At 34.8% G+C, this 18086-nt stretch overlaps 2 protein-coding genes across 6 annotated transcripts in view; one reads left to right on the forward strand and one right to left on the reverse strand.

Annotated features, from left to right (window-relative positions):
* The window catches only part of LOC138703615 ((3R)-3-hydroxyacyl-CoA dehydrogenase-like), a 19017-nt gene extending 10255 nt beyond the window's left edge, over nucleotides 1–8762 (reverse strand). Inside the window, exons 1-2 of the mRNA XM_069831653.1 lie at nucleotides 8624–8762; nucleotides 1142–1258 (exon numbers count right to left, since the gene is read on the reverse strand). Coding sequence (XP_069687754.1) covers nucleotides 1142–1258; nucleotides 8624–8666 — 160 coding nt within the window. The 5' untranslated portion in view covers nucleotides 8667–8762. The remainder of the gene's footprint in view (nucleotides 1–1141; nucleotides 1259–8623) is intronic.
* Nucleotides 7315–17690, forward strand: LOC138703613 (MYG1 exonuclease). Of its 5 annotated transcripts, XM_069831647.1 has the most exons (3): nucleotides 7315–7385; nucleotides 8272–8399; nucleotides 16586–17690. In XM_069831647.1, the coding sequence occupies exons 2-3, from the start codon at nucleotides 8392–8394 to the stop codon at nucleotides 17622–17624; spliced, it is 1047 nt and encodes a 348-aa protein (XP_069687748.1). In that variant the 5' UTR covers nucleotides 7315–7385; nucleotides 8272–8391; the 3' UTR covers nucleotides 17625–17690. The 5 variants fall into 5 exon arrangements, with proteins under 5 accessions (XP_069687748.1, XP_069687751.1, XP_069687750.1 ...); XM_069831650.1 differs by lacking the exons at nucleotides 7315–7385; nucleotides 8272–8399 and adding an exon at nucleotides 8406–8557; XM_069831649.1 differs by lacking the exons at nucleotides 7315–7385; nucleotides 8272–8399 and adding an exon at nucleotides 8809–8936.
* The last annotated feature ends 396 nt before the right edge of the window (nucleotides 17691–18086 follow it).

Consider the following 18086-nt stretch of genomic DNA (forward strand, 5'->3'; position numbering starts at 1 on the left):
AGTAAAAATCACAGAAAGTCCAAATAGAATTTTTGATGGACAAGCTTTTTCGGTCAGATGCTTTAACCCTGTCATAATTCTATCTGTTCTTGTAATCAGTTTATCATCACGCCCCATGAAGTACAGTCCACTTCCGATAATTCGGGGTAATTAATGCACGAAATATCGAAAATCGCGAATTATTCGCAAAATTGTTTATTATTGTTTAAAATTCAGCAAAAGTTACTCTGACAGGTTTAATTACTAAAATACACTTCAAAATCAAGTGCAAAACATTTTGTAACATAAAATATTATACAGTGCTGCAGTGGGATAGAATCTTAAAACAAGAAACACCCAGAACTTCTAACATGTAACCCACTAACATATAACAAGAAAATTAGAAACGTATTAATATCTTCAATTTGATTAAATAAATTTATAGCCTATGTGTATGAATTAATCAACCTATATTATATTTGTATTCTATAATTTTGAAAAAAAAAAAAATATATATATATATATATATAAATTGTCCTACTTTTCACGTGCGATATTATTCTTCTCTAGTGTTAATATTATATTATATAATGCCATTGCCGCTGAAATTTAAATTTTAGTTCCTATTTCATTTTATTTATATATATATTTTTTTTATTTTCTATATTTCTCTTATATTAATATTGTATTATATAATTTCTGTAACTGTAATTTTAATTTTATTTCCTATTTTATTCCTATTTTATTTTATTGTATATTCTCTTATAGGCCTATTAATATTATATCTGAACTGCGACTGAACACAAGCGCTGCTCATTCGGTCTCAAATTTTGTTAATACTACTGTATCTCCTTTTTTTATATCGATTGTATTATTTTATTTCTATTTCTCCTGTTTTGTAATTATATTCTTTATTCTAGATATTTAAATTTAAATAAATAAATAGAAGATTTACAAAATATAGCTAGACAATTTAGGTTAACAAAAATGCCCTTTTTTTCTTAGAGGACTTTTAATTTCTCATAATTTTAAATCGCAAATTTGGAGAGAGCATAAATCGAGCAAAATCAGAAAAGTCATTACTTCGCCTCCTCCCGAAAATATATATATATATATATACATACATATACACATACTTAATATCAGTGTCTGACAGTTTTACCTGAAATAAGACCTTGTGTTTCTTGAGCTGCAATTCCATTCTGGTCAGTAGCAATAACCTTGGCCCCTTCTCTTGCTAAAACTTGACAAACAGCTCGACCAATTCCGCTGCCAGCACCTGCAACCGTGAATGTCACTTGTTTAACATAGCCTATAGCTACTCATAAATAACATTAACATAAACAGATACTAATAATACCTAATTAAAGAATTTAAATATCGATATATATATATAAAACAAAGTCCATTAATACAGCGAATAAGACAGCATTGAAGTCTATGAAGGTTGGCGCTATTGTGAAATAAAGAATAAAATTTAAAGATAAATAAATTCTAGATTTGAAAAACAAATTTAAACCAGAAGTGCATGGTTTCTTTACTGTCTCCATTGATTGATATGATTAACAGTAGGGCAGCTCCTTACAATAACAGTTAAAGTAATTTAGTTCTATCTATTAGATCATGGGAACATGATTAGTTTACTTCGGAAAATCGCACAAATCGCTTGCAAGAGCCTCATTGTTGACTTACTGGAGTAAGTGAATGTACTTCTTAAGGGAACAGAGTGGATTTTAGGCTCTTCCCCAGGCAAAGACATGAGTGGGGGTTTTTCTAGTACAGCGTAAGATTTGTTAGTAAACAAAATTCTAAGTTCTCAACATAAAGGGCAGAGGGCAGTAGCTATCAGCCAGATTGGGGGCTGAAGGGTGATGGTAAATAAGAGAGACAGAAAACAGCATCTTTCTCTCGCTCTTGTTCTGATGAGAGAAACGAGATTTCCTTCATTTTATGACGATAGTGTAATCATCTTTCGTCTTACTTCAAGTATTTTCTTTCCGGTTCCGATTCTTTGTGATTGTAACTGCTGTGAGGTTTGTTTGCTTGAGTATTCACTTACACTAGCACGTGTCAGTATTTAATTAGTGCAGACTATTGTGTTGTGCGAGATAAATGTTTGAAGATGGCTTTCGTATTGTAGTTAATAAAGATGAATAATGTACAGTATTTATTAGAGAAACCATTTTCAGTGTGCAATTTGAAGGAAAAATCTTGGATTAAGCAACTTGACAGACCAACTTCATTTCTTAAAATTTCACAATGTACTAAACGAAGACTATGTCGTCTAATATAAATTTTAATCCAGACGTACAAGATAATGAACAAAAATAAGTAGGATGAAAGAGTAATGGAACGGAGAAAAATTCTCTCCGGCACCAGGATTTGAACCCGGGTTTTCAGCTCTACGTGCTGATACTTTATCCACTAAGCCGCACCGGATACCCATTCCGGTGTCGGACAGAATCGTCTCAGTTTAAGTTCCAACTCTTGGGTTCCCTCTAGTGGCCGCCCTCAACACTACGTCATAGATGTCTATGAACGTAGGACTGAAGTCCACACATGTGCTGAGGTGCACTCGTTATGAGTGACTAGTTGGCCGGGATCAGATGGAATAAGCGCCGACTTAAATCACGAAGTGATTTACGCATATCATACATATTATTTTAATGCACTGAAGTACATACGATATTTCCATGCAGATATTCTGCGTCATCATATGATGAAAGAGTAATGGAACAGAGAAAAATTCCCTCCGGCACCAGGATTTGAACATGGGTTTTCAGCTCTACATGCTGATGCTTTATCCACTAAGCCACACTGGATACCTATCCCGGTGTCGGACAGAATCGCCTCTGCACTACGTCATAGATGTCTATGAACATAGGACTGAAGTCCACACATGTGCTGAGGTACACTCGCTATGAGTGACTAGTTGGCCGGGATCCGCCGGAATAAGCACCATCTTAAATCACGAAGTGATTTACGCATATCATATATATTATTTTAATGTACCGAAGTACATATGATATTTCCATGCAGATATTCTGCGTCATCATACGATGAAAGAGTAATGGAACGGAGAAAAATTCTCTCCGGCGCCGGGATTTGAACCTGGGTTTTCAGCTCTACGTGCTGATGCTTTATCCACTAAGCCACACTGGATACCCACCCCGGCATCGGACAGAATCGTCTCAGTTTAAGTTCCAACTCTTGGGTTCCCTCTAGTGGCCGCCCTCTGCACTACGTCATAGATGTCTATGAACGTAGGACTGAAGTCCACACATGTGCTGAGGTGCACTCGTTATGAGTGACTAGTTGGCCGGGATCTGCCGGAATAAGCATCGTCTTAAATCACGAAGTGATTTACGCATATCATATATATTATTTTAATGTACCGAAGTACATATGATATTTCCATGTAGATCCATGCATCCATGCATTTGCATGGAAATATCATATGTACTTCGGTACATTAAAATAATATATAAAAAATAAGTAGGCTAAGTTACGGTACCATGATTTTTAAAAGCAGATTGAAATATTGTTTTGCTAGATTATTTTAAATATTATCTCGTTTTAAGAATGGTTTGATTTAGCATGGATATTATTCTGGTAACATTATATTTTCACATCCGAATGTTATATGTTGTGTTGTACCCATATTCATGCAGTAACGGTATAATTCTGGCTGGACAGAATCTATAACATAATATACTGAGTGTATGAAAGTAAACCACCAAATTTTTCAATCACCAACTGCCACTTGTTGACAGTAGGAACTACTACAGAGAGGTTGTGAGGTACCGTTTTCCTTGTGGAAATAATTTGAAACACTTATATTGTTTCCATTGCCTGAGAAGTTTCAGCTCATTACTTTAGTTCCAATACTGAAAATATCCCTGCATATTGCATATCATATTGCAGTAGGCAAGGTGCAATACTATGGTGAATTTGGTCAAACTCCACAACTGAAATATTAAACATGATAATGTACATCACCACCATTTCCACAATTTTAACACTGGATGCATACAGGGATGAAATCTCAAAGATTCCACTTGAGAGGGATATGAAATGTCAATTCATATGTACAGTTTCTCTGGAAGCGTGTAAGTCCATATGGCAGATTTGAATGGAATGTCAATTTAAATATTTATGGCTGTTTTAAAAGCGTGTGTATGAGTCCATTCAACAAATAAGGATACCGGTACCTTAACAGGAGAGATAGACTATATCTTTCGCTAATATAATTTTACCATACTTAAACTTTTTTTCCTCAGAATCTGTAGGCCTTTGGAAATAAAAATTGGTAAGTTTTTATATACACTACTGTACATAACTAAGCATTTTTAATGTTTTTGAAAACCTAATAGGCCTAGTTATTTTTTTAATTGTGAATATCCGTGGAGTATTTTGTTCAGCCAGATATCATTTACCTGATATCTCAAAAACGACTTAAGATATTTTAATGAAACTTTGCATGCATTAAAGATTTTGGAGTATGTTGTTCACATGAAAGAAATATACATGCATGCAAAGTTTCATTAAGATATCCGATTTCATTGTTAATTTGTTTTAGCAACAAGAAAAGAGTTTTATGTTGGCTAACATAGTAGAATTGTTGTAATATATCAAGTTGAAAGGAATAAAATGTGTTTGATCAGCGAATAGGCCTAAAGACAAGTGTTTCCCCTGGATAAAAAATTTGTACTTTTCCAAACAGATGTACACAAGCACAAAAAACAATATACATCTTGATTACACAACTTTTAACACTGTATCACTTTGGAATATGTATAATAAGAACTTTCTTGTGTTAAATATTATTAACGTACCTTGTTAACATGTTTCGACCTATTTTCGGTCATCCGAAAAAAAAAATAGCTGTGTTACTAGTCAGTTATATGTGATTATTTAGTAGGAAACTTCATATAAGGAAATTTTACAGGCATGTTGTATAGGTTCCGATAAGCTGATTTATGAATGGGAATTTATTTATTGTATGTTTTGTCGTCTGAATGGCTTATCTTATGTTAAGTGAATTATGTTCACTAAATTAGCTTTATTTATATTACAAAATAAATCACTAAATTATAGCTTGATTTATACTACAAAATAAATCAAACTAATTTAGTGAACATAATTCACTTAGCATAAGATAAGTTAAGCTATTCAGACAGCAAAACTACAATAAATAATTATCATTCATATAAGGAATTAAAAGAAAATAGTACAATTTTATTATAAATTACAAACAACATTATTTAGCCACTGATACAATTATGTAACATCAAGACAGTAAATTAAGGATAGCTCTAATGGCAGTGTAAAAAAAATTAACATGTATTACTATGGATGTAATGGGACATGCAGTGAATAAAGATTACAAAAAACACACAGGCAAAAACAGCGAATGAAAGGAGAATATTTTCCCTGGGCCAAAAATGTTGTTGTTTGGTAGTAGGGGCATTGGAAATTCTATAGAATATGGATCACGTCCTTATTGTACCCACAAGCTTCTGTCCAATTTCGCATGCGCAAGATGTGGAACGAGACAAGAGGGGTATAACCGTTGCATAGGACAAGCCTCTACTAAGGGGTGTGAAGTGCAAGGGAAAGTGTAATTCTAAAAAGAACTGTAATTCTTTACATTATAACATGTACAACATGTACGCCACCTTCGGTTTTCGATTATTTGGGCCAGGGAGCATGCATTCTTCGTTGAGAATTAGTTGATAATTTGCGGAACAAATTAAATACAGTAACTTATCTTCATTGCATTGAAATGCATTACCCTGGACCAAAGAACAGAAATCAACAAACTATGAAATAGAGAAATTCGGTAGCTGATTTATCCCCTCTTATGTAAAGGACATGTGTTCTAGAGAATTAAGTAAATTATTGAAGGCGTCCAAGGTCTTTTTCCTCGTGCATTTACTCATTCCCATGCAATAATTACACCCCTCCTATAACTCAGTGGGCTCATCCATCCTGCATCTCACGCATGCATAGTTCATGCAACATGTTAATCTCCTCCAAACAAGAGGACTATGTAATAAGAGGGGGATTCATAAGTTCATAAGTCTCTGAAATTGAGACAACGCATCCTGCCTAAGGTATTTCCGTGGTTTTCCTAAGGTGCTAAGACAAATGTCGGGATGAGCCCTAAAAGAAATGGGACACGGACCTACATGCCTTTCTGTATAAAGTTTCCGAAATTTTGCAACATAAATTCTCGACATAGATGCCCTGGCTCAGCTTCCATATATTACCCCGTTACATGAGCGAGGTTACTCGACTTTACTTGCATTGCGAAAGGACAATGAACCTATCAATGTGCAGACTTATACCTTCCGCCATTTTTTTCTTCATCCTGGTCAGCTTTTCGAGCGCATTCCCTTCGCCCTGTATGTGGTACCTAACAGGTTACGCCCATTTTCAGATTTTCTTCTTCAAAAATTTTCTAGAGTTCCTTCAGTAGAGCAACAAAATCCAGAGTGAGTCAAGTGACCAATAGGCTTGGCGCTCACATATTCAGTATCTCTCGGCTCCCTTGCAAGGACGCGTTTTCGCGTACATTTTAAATTTCTCCTCCCATTTTCCCTTTCTTTCAATTCAATTAAAAACAAAAAAGCAGAAATTTCAAAAGCCTTCTCTATTCCTCCCAGTTATATTAATATTATATTTACATGAATGTTCATAATGTAACCACCCCTATTAGAATTTTAACCTTTTTCTAATATGAAAAAATCTTGAGTTAGAGCCCTCTTACCTACAAACCGGCGCTTGCGCATCACGGTCGGCGAGGCTGCTGCTATGGGTGCAATAAATACGGAACTGCGGGACTATTATAGAGACGTTATCATTTTATTTAAAATCAAATAGGAATGAAAAAACTTTATCAGGACTCACAGATGTGTGTGTGTGTGTGTGTGTGTGTGGAAGTTAGTATTATACAGGGAAAATTATAAATAAATAACAAAAGTTAAACGTCAACTAGCGAAATGCAATGCAAGTTCATTGTTATTATGGTGAAGCTGATTGTTGTAGAGTGTTACGGGATGCCAACTTATGAAATTATAATTGTGTTAGAAAACCGATGAGTATTAACATAAATAATACAGTACAATATTGTTTGCATCGGTCCACGTATAATAGCCTATGTTGTTTAAAATTATGTCACAAAAGAATTTCATTAAGGAAATGCTGTCTCTCGTGGAACCGTGGTTCCACTAGCTGTTTATTTTGTTCGTTGGCACTTGTGCAAAAATCTTATAGCCACCATTTCAAACTAATGATTATTTCCTGGTTCGTAATGGTTTCCTAATTCAGTAACGATTAGGATTAAGTATGATACAGTAGATATACTTATAGCTTTATAAGTGATTTTGTAACATTTGTGTGCTGTAAGTACAGTAGCAAATAATTAATGTTAATAGTGATAGTGAATTGTGTAAGTGAATGCAGTACCGGTATTATATAATACGATACGAAACTACAACTGTGTAAGAATGGCACAACTGTAGGTAGCCTACTCTATGTCAGCGTCACGGAGTCTACGTTTTAACCATTATTTCCGTTAAAACGCAGATATTGCAGCTAATTGATCTGCAAATAGCTCTCTTCCTCATAGGCACAAGCATACGCATACCACGAGAGAGGGAGTGTATGTTCATGTTTTTATGTTGTGTTCTCATAATACAAATTTAAGAAAGAAATAAACAAAAATGGTAAAAGAAATGCGCGCCCTCTGACCCGAGGGCCACTGGACTGCCCCATTAACTCTGTTAAGCCATCTCTGTTGACCAGTATTTCTTTTCACAGATAATTCAGTATGCGACAGCGGAATCTACATTTTTGGAATTTCTGTCATACATCATTCCATTAGTGCTCTTTAACTTTATGCCAATCACAGTGCATCTGGTGTTTTTGCATAGGCATCTCTTCAGGGGAACAGGGTGGTAGTATGGCTTTCAAGCAAAAATCATGCATTTCTTAAGTACCGGTTTCACATTCCTCAAATATTGCATTAGTTCTGTACAAATAGTTAAAATAGAGGTCCCCAGAAGTACATTTTTACAGTAACTTATCTAAATTAGGTATGTACTGTAGAAGGTGTCGCATTGAGGAAAATTAATGTCCTGCAAATAACACATAAGTATACTTTCTCATACATTTTATAAATTGCAATAATTCAATTCTTTTACTACGATGCAAATTATACTAATGCACATGAAGGCTGCATTTCTTGTAATTAAAAAAGTAAAACATTTGACTTTGTATGACTTTTAGGTTTTCACGCTGAATGTGTTTTGGGTATTACACCGCATCCTGGAGCTTGGCATTTCCAACGTTTGAAACCAGTAGGCCTACATACCGGTACAACTACAACATATAAATTCCATAATCAAGATGAAGAGGTATGATCAGAAGCTGTGCCTGCACTTCTTGCTCCAGAAGATAAAGGAAGGCGCCCCACATACATACACACGACATTGTTACAATCGGATGTGCACAAATTTTTTGAAGTGCAACAGTTCATTGTTTGTCGTGAAATATATCTGTTCAAAGTCTGTCAGTAAGTACATAGTACAATAATTTCATCTTTAGAGCTTCACTATGATAACTTTATACATAGGCCTACCTGTAACAAACGCAATCTTCCCCGCTACGATATTTCCTCCCATTTTCTTGAATCTTTTTGAAGTGCGATTTTGCTCTTATCTTTTTAGTTAAAACGAGCTGACTTTGGAAGTAACAGCTGCGTGTTTACTGTTGTCTGCCTCCACTCTCCTGGACTTTATAACTTACAGCTTATCATTTACCGGTGTTTTACAGGCGCCTGAATGTTATCGGTAATATCTGCCGTCTCTCTCTGTCTTTGATGATCACAAGTTTACAACTGTTACAACAAAACGAAGTAAAAGTAAATCTGTCTTTGAAACCCTCTGAAATTTGTAAGTAGTAAACATGATCAACCTCTGGAACAACCCTTTTTTCTGTTTTTCTCAGCGCCTTCTATAATATTAAATTTACAGTTGTAGTTCGGCCTGTTATGGCCGCCTAACAGGATATGTTAGCATGGCATGCATGGCGAAGAAACTGTGCGGAGAAGCGCGTGGATTTTTTGTGGTCATAAGGTAGATTCTATGGAGCAGGTGGTTCGAATTATAAAATAGAATATTGTAAGTTGTATTATATTTAGTATATTTAGTAATATACCTCTCAGGTAAATTATATGCCAGGAAAACAGTAAGTGTAATAAAGTTGTAGGAGATTTTCTGTGTGCATTGATCTATTTGTAATGCAGCCTATTCACAAAAGCGTAACATTGTTGTAGAAGTCCTTAACATTAGGGCTATATAACCCTCTTGGTCCTGATACAGTAGTTTCAATGTGATGCTTTTCTAGATATTGAGTTGTAATTTATCAATCCTAACCTCATTTCACACAAGGTGTAGGCTAAATTAGTTTACTGTAGTACCTACGTAGTTTCTTGGATTAAAAACATTAGCTTCATTTGGAAGTGAAACTCGAATATTACCCATGTTCAAGTTAGTATCAGACCTGTATACTAGCCTAAATGGTATTATGTTCTCTCAGCAAAGTTTAGAGTGCGTCAGAACAAATTCCAGCTGGTTAGGCCTACACATTGTGGTGTTGATTGTTTTCCTGTTGAACAGATAAGAACTTCTGAGTGTAGCACATAATTCGTTGATGATTTCAAGTAATAATGATGGATAATGTGCGATCTTGTTGGCAATAGACCACCACATCAATTAATCAATTTATGGTAAATTTGCTTATTATTGTCGGACCATCGGATCTATGCCCCTTCAGCGCTGTCGTCGTTCTTGGAAAAGTTAACGCCTGTACCCACTCCATTCCACCCGCTTTTCTCCCACCATGTTAATCAGCAGGCCACGAACCTTGCCAAATAGGGATGTTGCCAAACTTCTGTCAAACGGTGTCATAAATAACTGGTCCTCCATGCTACAATATTATTTCTTTCAATCAAAATACATCTTGTATTTCAAATTTTTAAACCTAAATCCCATGTCTCGAATCACTTTCCGCAGTTTTTCTCTCCAACCTTGGAAATTATTACTTTTCAGTAATTTCTTCAATGTTGAAACTTCTTTCTGAACGGCATAAAATTCTTCTATCTTTCTTCTTAAAATACATCGGTTCATATCATCTACAATAATTAAAAGTTCCCTTGGTCTGTTCTTCTCTGGTGATTCTAGCTTTTCATCTCCTGCACTGACTCCCTCTCTCCTGATTTTCTTTATTAGGAGTTCTGACCTATCTATATAAATTACATAAAATGTTGTATTTATTAGTATTAGTTAAGTAAGTAATTTTAATACATAATCAATTGAAATAAAATAAGCTTCACCTGTGATATCAGTTGCTCTTTTCGTTGCCTGATTTATAGGAAACAGATATTGACCTGTTTGTTTCTCGTCATCGCAAAATGCTATTACGTACTTGCTTAATAATATTTCTTTCACCACTCCGTGCTACAGTATTAATGTTGAGTTAACAACTCTGGACTGCAAGTGCAAATAAACTGTCCCTCAAGAAGGCTCAAAATTGTGAGTAGTGGGGGAGAGAAAGGGAGAGAGATAGGAATGCAGGGAGGGAAATGAATTACCGAGGTTGAGAAGGAATTAGAGTTCAGTTCGAATATCTTACGGGGGCACAGATCCGATGGTCCGACTATACTAGGAAATTGTTATATCCTAAGCCTGTGTTAAAATATACAATGACTTCCTTGAACCTACATTTATTTTTCTACCAGTAGCCTAATTATCGTCCCGCGCCGTGGCATCGCGGTCTAAGGCATCCTGCCTAGGACTCGCGTTACGGAATGCGCGCTGGTTCGAGTCCTCGTGGGAGAAGAAATTTTCTCATGAATTTTCGGCCAGTGTTTGGGACCGGTGCCCACCCAGCATTGTGATGCACTTGGGGAGCTATGATAGGTAGCGAAATCTGGTTGTGAATGCCAGCTATAACGGCTGGGGGGATCATCGTGCTAACCACACAATACCTCCATTCTGGTTGGATGATCGTCCACCTCTGCTTTGGCATGTGGGCGTGAGGCCAGCAGCCAGCTGGTCAGTCTAGGCCCTTCACGGGCTGTAGCACCACGGATTATTATTATTTTATTAGCCTAATTATTTTGAAACTAGCACTAAGGTAGTTCCGGTGATTTCGGAATTGAAAATCTTTGAATTTATAAGGGATTTTCTGTGGATCATAAAAGCAAGGCATAATAAAAGTCTAAACTAACCGAACCTAACCTGTCACAGATTCGTATATACAAGTTAATTATGTAAGCAGAGTACAAAGGGAACTTCCTCAGCACTAGCTTAGCCAGAGATACTATAGACATGCTTTAAAAATGTTACAGAATAGGTCTGCTTACAAGTTTTTCTTCCACCTACTCTGATACAATAAATTAATGAAGGTACTTCTAAATAAACACAGGTTGACCATCTGCCCCAAGAGATCAAAGATGCCTTCCATCAAAAGGAAAGTTCCCCCAGCAGTGTTGAATTATAAAACGACTTTTGATAGAATCTGGAGACAAAAAGGGCTTAGATAAATTAATCAAGCTAGGTATATCTGGAGATCAGTTAAGATCATTTCACCCTTTCAAAACTAGAGATTTATGAAGGTAATATACAGAAACTCAAGTGTCATCCTGTAGGCAAACAAGGCACGGACTCCCTCAGAGCTCAGTACTGAGTCCCTTACTATTTAATATCGTGAATAATGTCGTTATACTCCTTATTGAATCCATACTTGGTACAAAAGCACCTCAATATAGGCTGTGGGCAACAAGCCGTGATACAAGAGTTGACGGCAGCTCAGAAAGTGATTGTCTGCTAGCGTTTGTGTCGAGAGAGACAGATAGAGCAAGGCAGCAAATAAGTTTGCAGGCTGAAGGTGACGAAGCAGTCATAAAATTATTGACGAAATTAAACCACTATACCTTCTAGAACGAAAAAAAGTCGTGAGTCTTGGAAGTTGAGAAAAAAGTCCCACGAAAATGTCTCCAGAGAAAACTGTGTTTTTCCTAGTTAGTGAGAATTTATTGAAGGAAAAAATCGCAAGAAATCACATCACAATTTATATTCATCTTACCACATTGTGTTAGATGCTAACAAAGCTTCTTATTCTGAAGATATAAGTTATTGGTAACTGAATGTTAGTGCGAAGTAAAACTTCAAAATTTACTTCATCATACCTATACCAGAAATGGAGTGACATCATGTTAATTACATTCCCTATTGTAAATGAGATTTGGATGGGAGTAGTAGTCATTCTCGGTACAAACAAACTGGGAGTGAATCAAATATCACTGATGGTAGTTTATTTATATCATTTCTGGTAATCTGTGATTTGTGGATGAAGATTCTGGAGAAGTCGGGAAAAATCTTCGACCTCCTCCTTCTATTTGTAGACCAACTCTTAATTGAATTTGGAATATATTTACAGGTTAGATGTAATTTTAATACAGTAATCATAAACTTCTAGACTTCATATGCAGCTTTTCAATCCATAGATAAATAGTTACTAATAAAATCGTATATACATCTTGATTGCACAAATTTTAATACTATATCACTCAGGAATAAAGTACTATGCTGCCAAGTTAAATGTGTCCTGAAAGAATGTTCCCTCCCTCTGGCCTTTGTGACCTATGAATAAATAAGTAGCTTATAAAGAGGTGTTTACTGCTCATGCCAGCAAGTTGTATGAGATAGTGGTGAATACACGTGTATAGAAGGTGCTGAAAGTGTTGTACCTCTATAAATACTGTGAAAGTGTTAATATTATGCACCATATTTCTTACACAAATTATATATATTACCTCATTGCATTATCTCTTGTAAGATGACTTCACTTACAGACGAAAGAGTAGGTTGTATACTAACAACTAGAGCAGTTAGAGCTACTAGCTCTCATCTCTTGCATTCACGGGACACAAATTTTACTTGAGGGCGTAATATACACACTTTATTCCTAAAATCGTATACAGTACATAAAATTGTGTTTATCATTTTATACAATGAAATACAAAAAGTGTGATGAAATATACACTTTGGTGCTTATTACTGAATGCATAATTATTATCTTGCTGCCTCAGGAAGGGTTGCTATTTTTCTATAATATAATTATCATACGCTTGAGAAAAAAAGAATTGTACAGCATCTTTGGCATGCATACCTATAATTTAATAGCAGATCCATAATTTGAATTTTGAATGTATAGGAAACCTGAAAGTCAATTTAAAAAATTCATTTCTTTAGTGTCTGGATAATACTAGGGCATTCAATAAGTAATGGCAACAATACTGTGAATCAGCACTCCTAGCGGTGAACATCAGAATCTTTTAATATGTGATAGAGGAGCGATCATTGCATAAATGTGGAATATTAAAAGTCTTTAAGTAACCATATTTTGTGAATACAGGGACTGTTTCTGATTTGTATTAAGTAATACCACACCACCGCTGTGGAGTAATGGTTAGTATGTCTAACTGTGAAACTGTGGGGTTTTTTCCGGGATTTTCTCTCAACCAAATGAAGCAGAATTGCTGGATAACTTTCAGCATTGGACCTCTGACTCATTTCGCCTTCATTAATTCACATATCACCATCACCATCCGTACCATAGTCTGGGTTAAGTTCACGGTGAAGCGCACAGCTGTTTGGCTACCTAATCATTCACAGAATAGGAGTGATAAGCACAATAAGCCTCAGGCTGTAGTGCAAGCCTTCAGGTTCCTCCTCCGTACAAGAGCAAAAAAAAAAAAAAAAAAGTAATACCATCCTAAAAATGTTCAGTAGGTATGAAAAAAAATGCCTCATAAAATTACAAGCTGCAAGAGGAAAAAATGTAACCCAGTGCTTTATGGTATTACAAGAAGCTTGTGGGAGGGAAGTCCAACCATAACAAACTATTGCAAAATGGGAGGAAACAAGACATTCGATTTCAATCGAGAGTTTACATCCAAAGAGTTTTAGATCGATCAGTGAGATAGAGATCCAGAAATAATACTGCAGATTGTGTCCATCTTCCAAAGATTTGACAACATATTGTTGACGTGGCAAGGGACTATATTTGAAGTGTGTAATGCCAAAAATAACCTAAATAAATGTAGTCTGAAACAGTAACTATGTTGCCATTACTTTCGAATGCCCTGGTATATTTTATTTTATTTACTTTTTAAAATATATACTTCATCCAGAAAAGGCTCTGTAGTTTTGTTAATCATATTCTCCAGAACATGCACAAAATTGTTCAACTTCTTAGCATGAAATTTGTTGCGAGCATGTAGTATAGTATTTGAATGTGAGTAAATGCAGTAAAAAAGGGTGAAAAATTACTTCAAAATGTATATTTTCTGTCACGGGAATCTGTTTGTAATAATTGTGAAATACTGTATAATTAAAGCATGTTTTTTGAGGAGAGTCTGTCATTATTTTCCTGCAAAAATCGAAAATGGTTTCTTTGTCGAAAAATGATCAAAGTTTCATCCTTCCTTAATGGGGGACCATGAACAAAATACCGTAATTTATTGTAAGTTTTGAATAGATTTTAATAGGTCTGTAATATTATTTAATTATTTGCATGATTAACAATTTAAAATACCTACATTAAGGCCCGATTGTATAAACCATTTAATCTTAGATCAGAGGTTAAATTGATCCTTGTTCCAGCTGAACTTGGAATTTTGTGTTGTATAAAGTCTAATCTGAGATTAATATTAATAGATATGTTAGGTACATTTATATATATATTTCTTTCAATTTCTTGCCTTAATACACAAACATTCTTATATTTTATAAGGCTCTATCGTGTTCAGCAGTATCAAATAACATAACTTATAATTATATTATGTTTATAACAACCATTAATTATTAATGGATATGGTAGGTACATTCATAAATGTTCAATTAACAGTATTACTAAACGAAAATTGTCATTTTATAAAGCTTTATTATGTTTAGCAGTATCAAACACCATAACATGATAACTTGGAGAACAGTCAACCTTCTTCTTATTGTCCGCCATTATTTACATTGCAAAAAAAAAAACAGTGTCTCCAACAGAGTGTAATACGGAAAGTCGCCAAAAAGTAGTTGTAAAGTCGCTAGATTTCTCATTATCAACAAAGAAAGATTAAATTTTGTCACTATGGGGTGCTAAAAAGGTCACTAAATCCCTATTTAAGCAATATAAAAGTTAAAAGAAATTGATGTTGAAAAAGAGTTAAAGTCGCTAGATTGGCAACACTGAACAAACCTGTATAACATGGTCCGCGCATCACGTATTTCACCTGTTTATGCGATGTTGCCAAATCCTTTTCACGTGAACTTAGATTGCATTTGAACCAAGGTAATTTGATCGCAGAAAAGTTTTATACAATAAAAGAAGTGTCTTAACTCCGTTTACTTTTCGATCTTCGATCAAAGTTGATCATTAGTCAGGGAGTTTTATACAATTGGGCCTAAAAGTTACTTCAGACTTACATTCATTAACAGTATCCTAATAACCTAATCCTAATCTATTTAGATCGTTCTAAAGTTCTTAAAATAAACCAAATTTCACACTGCTTTGTTCTACTTTCTGTCATCTATAAGGCTGAGAAACACTGCAGCAGAATGTAGAACAAAGTATTGTATTGTATTGTATTGTATTTATTAACATTCCATGGTATTCATACATGCTTACAGCTAGAATATGGAACGAGTAAAAAAACTTAATACTAAAAAATCTTAATTTATAGTCACAGGTTAGATGAAATATATACAGACGAGATTTACAATATAGTCTACTAGTACAACACAAAGTTTTAGTATCAATTTTATGAAGTGTTATTGAATGTCATGAATTCACATACAGAATAGAAGGCGTGAGAAATTAGGCACTTCTTTAATTTGGCCCTAAATAATTTTATGTTTTTTGTTTCATTTTTTATATCGATAGGGAGGCTATTAAAAATTTTTACTGCCATATAACGCACTCCTTTTTGTTAGCACGATAGACTTGCCGATGGAGTATGAAAGTCATTTTTTTGACGTGTGTTTATGCAATGAACTGTTGAATTAGTTACAAAGTTTTCACGATTACATACGAGGAAGATTATTAATGAAAAGATATACTGACAAGCCATGGGCATTATTTGTAGTTTTTTTCAAATAGTCCTACTCGATTCCCTAGATTTGGCACCTACTAATATTCTAATTACTCTTTTTTGTAATAGAAATATATTGTTACTATCTGTGGAATTTCCCCAGAATATTATTCCAAAACTCATTACCGAGTGGAAGTATGCAAAGTATATTGTTTGTAAGGTATTGATATTTACTATCTTTTGCATAGAAATGCTAATGGCTTCGTTGCCAAAGTCCGGCATTAGATAACAACAACAACAATCTTTTGCATAGATCTAATAGCAAAACAAGCTGAATTTAGTTTGGGAGTAATATGAAATTCTGTAACAATTAAAAAAAGATTAAATTATGTCTTTATTTAATGCAAAATAGCCATTTAAATGAAATAGTAATTTTGGATTTCTTTTTTCTAGGTATTATTGTAACAGCATCATGACAGAAGTCAGAAAAAAGAACAAAACAAACTTTAAAATTGGAACACACAATGGTGTTTTTCATTGTGATGAAATATTAGCATGTTATATGCTGAAAAGAATCCCTGCCTATCGAAATGCAGAACTCATAAGAACAAGAGACGAAGAAGTTCTAAGCACGTGTGATATTGTCGTAGATGTTGGAGGAGTGTATGACCCATCCCGACATCGCTATGATCACCATCAACGTGAGTTCAATGAAACAATGAATTCACTCAACCCTAGTAAACCATGGAAGACAAAATTAAGCAGTGCTGGTCTGGTATATCACCATTTTGGTAATAAAATAATCAGGGCAATTCTAGGAGATGAACAAGACGATGAACTCATAAATAATGTTTATGATCAAGTATATGAATATTTTGTCCAAGAAATAGATGGCATAGATAATGGTGTACCGATGTTTGAAGGGGAACCCAAATATAGGATTACAACTAATTTGAGTTCTAGAGTTGGAAATTTGAATCCACCATGGAACAGCAAAGATCAGGATGAAGGTGAAAGTTTCTGTGAAGCATATGCATTAGTTGGCAAAGAGTTCGAGGATAAGATAAAATCTGTAAGCAGTATATGGTGGCCAGCTCGACATCTAGTGAAACAAGCCATTGAAAACAGATATGATGTGCATTCTTCTGGAGAAATAATAGAATTCCCTAATGGACAAGCCTGTCCTTGGAAAGAACATCTGTTTCAATTAGAAAAGGAGCAGAATCTTGAACCCAACATAAAATTTGTGTTATTTAGTGATAATGTTGGTAATTGGCGTGTCCAGGCTGTGCCTGTGGCAGTTGGTAGTTTTATTTGTCGGTTATTCCTTCTTGATGAGTGGCAAGGCTTGCGAGATGATAAGTTGTCGGAAGTGTCTGGTATTGATGGCTGCATATTTGTTCATTCAACTGGCTTTATAGGAGGCAATAAGACACGTCAAGGAGTACTTAGAATGGCTGTAAAATGCTTAGAAAAGAGAGATGTTAAATAATCTGTGTTTTGTAACAAGTGCTTATGAATGTCCTGTAAAACAAAATAAATCATGAATACTATTGAACTAATTTGTTTTTGTTTCACATGCAGATGAAATATTTACAGTATGAATCTGAATTCTGTTTCTTGTCATTCAGATGGTACTCACAAGGGAAGATAATTGATAGTTTTAAATTAAGTTACACAAAAAAAAAAATTGAAATCCCTATCTAATTTACTATTCTGATCCATGTCCCATTTCTCCTCTTTCTTTCATTCCAGAAAGAGACGATGGTCAGTACACAGCTTTATCAAGCACTCATTTAGAATTGGCTGCTGAAGATGTATGTTCCAGTGCTGTAGATATAATATATTTGGGTCCATAAGTCTCTTAAGAAAACTGTCATTGATAGAACAACAAAGATGGTTACTGATCAAGTGAAATAAAAATTAAAACTGTCAAGTATTATTTACTTTCTCC

The sequence above is a fragment of the Periplaneta americana genome, chromosome 7, assembly GCF_040183065.1.
Source record: "Periplaneta americana isolate PAMFEO1 chromosome 7, P.americana_PAMFEO1_priV1, whole genome shotgun sequence".
NCBI classification, from domain to species: domain Eukaryota; kingdom Metazoa; phylum Arthropoda; class Insecta; order Blattodea; family Blattidae; genus Periplaneta; species Periplaneta americana.